Here is a 9,999-nt window from a genome sequence, read left to right on the forward strand (position 1 = left end):
CAGTAATCAAAGTATATAAATACAGATGTATATGTAAAATATATGTACAATATATAAAAATATGCAAACTGTTATCTCTTTTTTATTTTTATTAAAAAAAAATCTTAAATCTTTTTGATCCATAGATTGTCACAAGTGTTCATATTTTATGTTATAATTTGTAAAACAAATGTAGAAAAGGAGAGGAAAAAGCGAGAAAAGGACAGAGGTAAGATAAAAATATTGAAATCAGCGCCATCTTTAGAGTGCCGCTCTAAATGAAACTCAATAAAGAAAGAACAAAAAATAAAAGGAAAAAGAGATAGGGCAAGAATTAATCGTTAGTGTCATCTCTTGAATACGAAAGAAATTTCTACATAAGTACTTAACTAGTAGCGTCATCTCTTTGAAAGATGCTCAACATGAAATATTTCTCACGCTCAAGAGATGGAGCTAAAGGTTAATTCTTATCCTATCTCTATCTTTCTCCCTCTATCTTTTATCCTTTCTTTATTGAGTTTTATTTGCGGCACTCTGAAGATGGCGTTGATTTCAATATTTTTACCCTATCTTTATCCTTCTCTCACTATTTCCTCTCTCTGTCTATACTTGTTCTACATAATTTATGAGCTTAAAAGACGGTTCCGATATATGATTTTTTACACGATCAGTATTTTAAAACGTAGGACACAAAGTACCATTAAACGTATATCTTGTACATCGTTTGTGATACAAGCAATTACGTTTTGCAGTTAGGAAAGAGTAGGGATTCATTCAACCAATCAGCCGCAAAGTGATAACCACTGATTCTGAATAGGACAGAGTGAGTCGAGTGTTTACCGTCCGTATTTACTATTACTACGATATTACTAAGTTAAGTTTATAAAAAATCAAGATATCAATATTTCTGCGTACGCATTACGGTACGATATCTGATCGAATCTCCATGTCACGTATACTACGAGTGTTGATCTTCGACTAACCTCTGACACGGTGTATGTCGTCCGTAAAAATGGATAAAAGGTACGTCGTGATATTTCGTTCGATTCATAATCGTTAATGTCTTTAATTTTAATGTCACAAATTTTTAGCAAATTGGATACATCTAGGTCAGGGTATCGTGAGGATATCTCTAGTCATTCTAAGAAAAATAAGAAAAGATCCAGTAAAAAAAATAACATACTTGGTTTATGGATGAATAACATGCAAAACAATCAAAATAACGACATGGTACCTGGAATGGAGTATCAACATTTATTATGGCAGTCCAATGTACAACAAAACTTTTCGAACAATGGACAGCGTCTTTTTACAACAACATCCGATCCTAGCATGTGCGGTTATACACAGATGCCCATGACATATACCATGGAACCTGTTTCACTTCCAACCATGTATAGGCTATATCAACCAGTACCGTTTTCTGGCATTAGAACCGTTCATGGTAGACCTAGACGGCATTGTAATCAAAATTTTCCAATGAATTTGAGTATGAATTCTATGGGAAATGGTTACTCAAGTTTACAAGAAAATGGAGTAGAATCTTCCGTGCCTATTAATTATCAAAATGGAGATTACGCAAGCTTGCCACCTACCGGTAACAAGAATAATGAAATAAATGGGGATGAGCCAAATTCAGAGCATCGAAGGTACTCGGATCCTGGTCTTGGATCTGCAGAAGCTCCGATTCAAACTCAGAGCGAAGATTCTGATAGCATTGATAGTGGAAGCTCCATTACTACAGTTGGACGTAGCAATAAACTTGTCTTATCTCTTATCGAACAGGTGGATATACAAGTTATATATATTTAAAATGTAACAGATATATATTAATAATCGTACAATTTTACTTTCAGATGACAGAACTGAAAAAAGGCAATAGTCAATTGTTCAAAGAATTAAATGAAACAAAATCGGAACTAGGCAGTATGAAAGCAAAACTAGCACAATGTAAATATAGCAGCTCTTCAGATTATCAACCAGGAATGTTATCAGGTAAATATTAACAAAAGTTGTTATAGTAGATTATTCCTAGAATCTCTCTGAATTTTTAAATTAATCCAATTTTGTGTTTTGCGTTAATATTAATACAAACAATAATACAGTTACACAATACAATGTACACAAAATAACACGAATATTTGAATTCCTTCAGATTTTATTCGCGAAATTAGACAAGCCAACAAAACGTGCGAGGAGGGATTGATTTCGAAAGTAAAATCTATGATGGAGGAAAAACTAAACCAAAGGTCGTTAGAAGTGGCAAATTTAAACGTAAGTATTAATTTTATATTTTCATACACACAATTTAAATCAATTCTCTATCTATCAATTCAACAATTAAATAAAAAGAAGGACAAATGCTATTCTAAACAATTTACGTTCAATACATTCAATGATTTACATCGTTATTGTTATTAAACACTGATTCATAATAGTTGTTGAGAGACAACATAAAAGTTTTCCACAAGTGAGCAGAATGTGTCATCGTTATATCAGTTTTCTCGATTAGTCGATAAGTTTGTAGAAAAAATTCATTTAGTGGAAAAGAGGCAGGAAGTTCGAAGCGTAAAAGTTCGGCAGATAGAAAACGTGGGAAGTGAAAACAAAACGTATAGAGAGACAGAAAAGAGAGAAAGAAAGAATCCACTTTTTCTCATTCTCTCTCGACTTTGCTAGGCTAGGCTACAGTAATATGCCGCTCCGACCAACGCTTTCGGCATTTCCACTGGCATGGTCATGGACATATTGTTTGCGTAGCATTCGTACGTTCTGTTTGATTAGGACGGCCAGGTGATCCGCGCTTCTCCCTTTTCCCTCTACCCCCATTTTTCCTTTCTTTCCCTTTCTCGATTATCGTCTGTACGCGAATTTTCATCGATCAAATTCTTTTGCCTGCACGCGTTTCTCGATCCCTCTCTTTTTCTCTTCGATTATTTATGTATGTTTACATTGGAACTTTTATACAGTTTCATACTATTTAAATATAAGCTTCCTTGTTTCTCCTATAATATTTATATCGACCACATAGTAGAAAAGAATATATTCATATTCATATCCATTAATGGATTCAATGAGAACAATTCGTAATTTAATTAGTTCTTTGTGCTCGAGAAATTTTTCACAGAAAGTCGTTCAATATGGATTTTTTCATTGAAACTAGCGTTCAAGACGTCGATTGTTGTTCTTGAAGAGGAATATTTAATCATTCTTCTTCGCGTTAGAATCAAAATTTATATTCTCATTTAATTAGTTAGTTTTCTTCTTAGAAAGGGGATCAATCAAAATTACCGAAGTAAATCCCCGTTCTCAAATATTTAGAGAAGAAACAAGAATATTCTGTTTGAAAAAGAGTCACGTACAATTTTGCATACAATTTTAAAAAATACAGCAACAAAAACTCGTTCACTCCTAAAAATCCAATCAGATCGAAAGAAACGAAATTAAAAAACTTGGATTCTAATTGGATCTATTTGCTTCGAAAAAAAAAAAAAAACGACTTCATCCCCTAATTGATCTCATCGAAAGGCAGCAGCAGCAGCGTGGTTTCGATAAAAAGGCAGACTGATACCGGAGAACCTAATGTAGACGTAATACGAAATATCCGTGACGCTTGGTAAAAATGATTAGGTTTCACATGAGGGTGGCAGTTATGGAGGGGGTGGGTGGAAGGAAGATAGAGAAGGAAGGATTTTTCTACGCGTTGGGAGGAGGAAGGGTGAAGGATGAGGCACTTAGCGGCTGTCACGGCCTCTCCCTTGGCCTCTTTCCTCCCCCTCTTTTTCCCTCTTCTGCCTTCTCGGGTTTCAACCATCCATTAGCCTCATCAACCGAAGCGATGGCCATCCGCGTCATACTCGCCTCTCCTCGTCGCGTCGCGTTGCCAATCTTCGTAATTGAACCTCCGGGACCTTCCACTTTTCACTATGTATATCTCTTCTCCCATGCTCGCCGCGTTTTTCCACGCGTTTTCACGCGGTCCAAGTGCTCGTTTCACCCGTCCCCGCGGAACCTTCCTCTTCCTCGCGCCGCCATTTTCGTTTCGAAATAACGTAACGGAAATAACACAGGGTATGTGCTTAAATTTTTCTTTTTCTTTTTTGCAAAATTCTTCAAAGCAGAAACAGGGAGATGAAAAAGATTCGAGGTGAGAATATATTTTTTACGTTGTATTATTGAGGCAAGTCTTGGCAAGTCGGTGAAACGTCGTTATCTCGTTTGAAAAATTGCAGCCCGCTATGTAAATTGTTTGATTTCTTTCGAAACTCGAGTCGAGCCATCTTATCTGCGCTCAATGATATTGTCTCCCTTATCTTTTATTCCTATCCTCGTTTTTTTTTTCTTTTTTTTTTTTCCGATGAACGAATTTTCTTCCAACTTATAATTATCCTTCTTATCTCGATTAAAATCTTGATCGTATATATCGTAATTTATTTCCTTTGGAAATAAAATAAATCCCTTTGATCCTTTTCAGAATCGAATAATAAAATTAACGGAAGAAAAGGAGGAAAGCGACAGAAGAATAGCAAAATTGGAGGAGGAAGTGGCAATGTTGAAGCTGAATGCAAAGTGAGTACCTATTATTTATTGCTTTCGCATGATCGTTTTGCACACGTTTCTCACGTAACAAACTTTGATACTTCTTCACCGTTTCTTTTGTAATTGTAAATTCTTTTATTCCTTCTTTTTTTTCATTCTTTTTTTTTCTTTTTTCTTTTTTTTTTTTTTTTTCTTACACATATCGCACTAATCACAAGAATTGAATTCACGTAATTTTGTAAATTTTGTAAATTATCACAAAGTTAAAATTTTGTAAAATAACATGTCGATTAGAGAATTACGTACGGGATTTTTATCAATATTCAATTATGAATGAATGAATATAGAATTTCATAATTAGAACAATTTCATCGACAAAATTTCTTTTTACTCATTTACATATTTTTTTATTCATGAATTTCTTTCGATTAGAGATAATTATATAATATCTTTTCAACTTATAACTTCAGGAAATCTCAGATTTCTCCATTATTATTATTATTATTATTATTCAAATAATCTTACCTTAATAACACAGCATGCATCTATTCTCGATCTCTTCGCAAAATACCTATCTCACACCCACATACACACACACACATACACGCACACATTTAACCATTTTAGCTACGATCAAACTAAAAAAAATCATTAAGAGCTTTAATCCTGTCGATGCCAATCCTGTTCGGCATCCAAAAAAAAAACCGCTAACCGCTAAAATAACTTTCGCTGTTCTCGAGTACGCAATACGCGACACACGACAATACTCAACAATACTCGCGAGAAAAACGCGATTCCAAAACCATTTCCAAGCATCCATTCCAGCCGCAACTTTTTTAAAAGATTTTAAAAAAGATACTCACCAGCACTATCGAGAATCGCTCGAAATCACCAACCAATAATATCACCACCCAATAATCCTTTTTCTCGCGAGTTTTTTCCCAATCGAGATTCACATTGGAAAAGTTCATCCAAGCTTTCTCTCTCTCTCTCTCTCTCTCTCTCTTCCTCTCTCACCGTCTCCCCCCTCCCTATTGCGCACTTTTAAACCTCGCACGCGTTCGGGTCCGCATGCCAAACATACCCGAACGGCATATCCACACGCAAGAATATTGGCAAAAGCATTGCACCGTGCTGATCGAGAGATGCGATCCCTGACGATATACGCACTGTATATAAAATACATGGTGGAAATTGTGTGTTGATTGGCACGTAGCAACGAAGGCCGCGAGATCGCCGCGTTCGAGGAAGAAACTCTGGCGCTGAGACGGGAGCTGCAGGAGGCCCGGGCGTCCAAGTGTCTGGCCGAGAGTCACGTGGCAAAGTGCGTAAACGCAGCATCAGCCTCGCAGCCTGTCGCTACTTTCCATACTACGCAATCCTACGTAACCAGCACCCCCGTGCGTACCGCTCTATCCGACACCTCTAGCCTCATCCCTCCACCGCCATCGTCATCGACATCGTCGTCGATGTCCTTGGTCCCCCAACACCTCGCCTCGTTACTGCGTTCCCGAAACAACACGGATCTGGCTCACCACCATTTCGTCCCGGACAATCCGATCGTTTATCGAACCGCTGATTGTAGCACCACGGATACCACCAACCCCGTCGCAACCTCCTCTTGCCCGTTGGACAAGGATCAGGGCCCGACGATCGTTTCGAGCATCGACGATCCATCCTCTTCCTTAATAATGGCCACCTGTTTGGAAGAGAGTAGTAACGCTACCAGCAGTTCGGAATTTTCCTCGTTGGGGGGAGGTGGGAGCAAGGTGGAGCGAGATCGAGTCGAGAAGAAGAAGGAGGAGGAGGAGGAGGAGGAGGATGGGAAGAGCGTGGAGGAAGAGAAGAATACGACGAAAGGAAGGAACGACGAGGACGACGAGGCGTTAGATTGCACGAAGAAGAATCAGGAGACGAAGAGAGCGAAAGCGACGAGGAAAGAGGAGGAATCGGGGCGCGGTAACAACAGCAATAATAATAATAATCATCATCAGCAGCAGCAGCATCAGCGAGGGGGATGGAAGAAGTCGGGGAGGAAGAAGAGGGGTGGCTTGGCGTCGAGGAGATGGTTGAGCGAGGCGGACAAGGTGGCGGAGAGGAACGAGATGGGGGGGAGAGACGCGAGGAGAACGGTGAGCAAGGGCAAGGAAGATCGGGATGGTTGTCTCGATGGCGGCGACGACGACGTCGACGGCGACGAAACGAGCCGAGCCATCACCGAGATCCCGGAAGTGGCCGTAGTCGGTGGTGGCTCCTTCGTGCCGAAAGATCTCTGCTCGACGGGAATCCTGACCTCCAGAGTCCTGACAGCACCTTCACGCGCTACCTACACCACCGCCTACATTTAGGCTACGTACGCGCGGGGCCCCTGCCAATCAAACGCGAACCAACGATCGCCGTTGAGCAAGGGGGGCTTCAAGGGCTTGCTAGAGGCTACTACTATGTACATGTCGAATAGCACGTAGGTCTATCGTTCTTTCGCTCCTTCTCTCTCTCTCTCTCTCTCTCTCTCTCTTTCTGTATTTGTCTCTGCCTCTCTTCGTAGCTATTCTTCGTTTTGCTCGTTCCGCGTCGCGTTCCACGTCTTCCTCGACTAGGATTTATACATCAACGACCGAGCTTTCCCTCGGCTGATCTTTCGTTTCGTCTTCGAAGGTCGAATCGAGTCTCGAGTAAGCGGAATACCCGAGTTTAAGAAGATCGTGCGAAAATTATTTTTCTCTCTTTTTGTCCAAAGTATTCGCGACGTACGTGGAAGAGAGTTTGTATTTTGCGATTTTTTTTTTTTTTTTTTTACGAAGAAGAAGAAGAAGAAGAAATCTCTGTCGTCAAAGATCTCTTCGTTTATCCATTTTTGTATTTTCATCGCTTATCTCCTTCTTCTTTTACTTCTTTTTTTTTTTTTTTTCGTACTTTTTATCGGTTTTATCCGAAGTGACAACGAAAGAAGCAATTAAGTTTAAAATGTTCTCGTTGTTAAACAAAATTGTTGAAAGATATATGGTATGTCTTTTTCCTTTTTTTTTCTTTAGAACTTGGAAATTCTTTCAGTTTCACTTCACGTTGTTATTGTTGTAATTAGTTGTAATTAGTTAATTATGTGGTAAGTAGGTAACAGCGTAAATTATGTCCACGTTGGCATGGCTTTTGAGCTTGTTGCGTAGCATGCGTTTTAATTTCCGATTTTCACTTTTAATTTTACCGCGATTTCCTCAAATTTTTACTCTCGTTGCGTGTATTTTTATATTTAGATATATATATTTTTTTTCTTTTAACGATTTTATCTTTTTGACTCAATTAATTTTTTTCTTCTTACAAATTTTAACTCTTGTTACGACGTTGTTTTTTTAAATCGATCCCTAGAATTTTTTATTCGACGAAAAATCAAAAGTCTCTTTTCTATATTTATTTCTCTATAAGTAAATAATCTCGTTTATTATTATATTGTTTATATATAGAAACATTCTTTTTAGTTATAGTTATAACTTTGGACGATAAAAAGAAGGACTGACTAGAGCGAGATTCCAACGTCAACGTTCCAACGTCTTTTTTTTTTTTTTTCCAATCTCTTCGACAGGTGCCAATGTTAATCTCCTCGTTATAAATTTTCAAAAGATCATCAACGCGTTCAACGCGTTATCCCTGTTCGAAAAGAAAATAAAAGGGGGGAAAAAAAAAAAAAAAAAGGAAGGAAGGAAGGAAAAAAAAAATAAAACGGATTTCCCCTCCCACCCCCACCCCCGATAGATTCGAGGACGAGATCGAAAGAATCAACGTATCATTATCGATTATACTCGTTGTATTCCACCGTTTCGCTCAAACATCATAAAAATGTCCCGGTGTGTACAGTTTAAACAAGCAAAGTCAATTTTTATCTTTTCGATCCGTTCGTTCGGTGGAAATAACGGCCGCCACAGATACACGTTTCTCCATTTTTCCCTTCCTTCTACCCATTCTCTCTCTCTCTCTCTATCTCTCTTTTTCGCTCGCTCACCCGCTCTTCCTCCCTCCCCCTCCCGTTTCGATGTATGGAGTTTGTACACGGCAATTTAATAAATGATCAAATATTATATTAATTTAATGTTTTCAAGCCGGCGCTCGCGTTGCGTGTTTGCGCGGGCGCGCACAAAATTGATATTTTCTTTCTTCTACAATTTCCACGACAAACAGCCGCCGTAGAATCCCCGTCAACAACGGCAAACAACAAATTAATTCGTTGTTTAAACAGTTGCAGAGGTCGGCTGTTTGTCGCTGGCAAACGCGTTTAACGCCACCGACGACCAAGGAACGATCCTGCTAAATTCGAAAGGAGCTTTCTTAATACGTTAAAAACTTCGACTCCGTATGATACAGTCTATATTTTTCCGCCGTGTATGTATATCATTCGAATGAATCGAGACTATCCCGTTGAATAAGGGTCGAAAGATAAACCTTCTCGTTTGACGTTGTCGTACTAGTATCTCTATTTCGACGTATACTGTATTTACGCAACGGGGGAGGAGGAAATTTTACACTTTATACCTTTGATTTATTTCCTGTCACGAAATAAAAAACAAAAAAAAAAAGAGAGAGAGAAATCATTTTTGGAAAAAGCGTTGGAAAAATCTTTCGAAAATTTTCTAGTTCCGATTCGTTGGACAAACGGGGGGATATAAGGATCATCGACGTAATCCCCTTATGTAACGAGAGCACGTTTTCAAAAAACGTCGATACGTACGTTTCCAACACGCGACACGCTTTTTTCAATAGGATCGATTTTTCGAATGTCCCCGCAATTTATCGAGTGTCCCCGAATTGAACGAACGAACGAACGAACGGTGTCTCTATCCTCGAAGATCTTGGAATCTTTCTTTTTTTCTTCCCCCCCCTCCCCCTCATTACGTTTTTTCATTCTCTCTACTTTTTTTATTCCACACAGCCCCGTGTACAGTCCCTCTCGCGTAGACGTAGGCCGAGCAAAAGACCAAACGGTGGGGTGAAACCGCGATCGATCGGCTTTTGGTCGTGTGTATTTTTTTTTTTTTTCTGTTCTTCTAGCTGGCAGCATGGCTTTCAGCTGATCTCACTGTTGCTTTTGCCGCTTCTAAAGAGAGCATTACAGAGATTTGTTTGGGCCGAGTAGTGGATGATAGGGGAGCGAAGGCATGTAACGTGACTTGACTCGTCATTTGTCAGACTGGAGAAGCTGCTGGACATACTGCATAATAAGATGATCGGTGCCACCGACCAGGGAACCGTTTCGGGCTTGGCTAACGTGAAACGTGCGACGAACGTCTCCTCCTCGTCCGAGGAGGATGAAGAGGGGGAGGAGAAGGAGGAGGAGGAGGATGGGGAGAAGAGGAGGAGGAGGAGGAACCATCGAGTGGAAAGGGAGGAGGACGAAGAGGATGGTAACGTGGATGACGATGGTGGCGGGGTGACGGCATTCAGGGAGAAGGTTCCCGAATGGATGTCGATGATCGACAGTGGTATCAAACTGTC

The 9,999-nt window shown here is 39.5% G+C and overlaps 1 protein-coding gene across 2 annotated transcripts; it reads left to right on the forward strand.

Moving 5' to 3' along the window:
- The first annotated feature begins 580 nt into the window (after positions 1-580).
- On the forward strand, positions 581-9,825 carry LOC100865646 (uncharacterized). Of its 2 annotated transcripts, none has more exons than XM_012490095.3 (7): positions 581-1,002; positions 1,071-1,764; positions 1,836-1,974; positions 2,135-2,253; positions 4,454-4,548; positions 5,735-6,979; positions 9,694-9,825. In XM_012490095.3, exons 1-6 carry the CDS (start codon positions 977-979, stop codon positions 6,864-6,866), a joined length of 2,205 nt encoding a protein of 734 aa, XP_012345549.2. In that variant the 5' UTR covers positions 581-976; the 3' UTR covers positions 6,867-6,979; positions 9,694-9,825. The 2 variants fall into 2 exon arrangements, with proteins under 2 accessions (XP_012345549.2, XP_086761682.1); XM_086905556.1 differs by having other exon boundaries at positions 782-1,002; positions 6,104-6,979.
- The last annotated feature ends 174 nt before the right edge of the window (positions 9,826-9,999 follow it).

The sequence above is a fragment of the Apis florea genome, unplaced genomic scaffold (genome assembly GCF_048593485.1).
Source record: "Apis florea isolate Af1SG1 unplaced genomic scaffold, ASM4859348v1 contig_1615_pilon, whole genome shotgun sequence".
Taxonomy (NCBI): domain Eukaryota; kingdom Metazoa; phylum Arthropoda; class Insecta; order Hymenoptera; family Apidae; genus Apis; species Apis florea.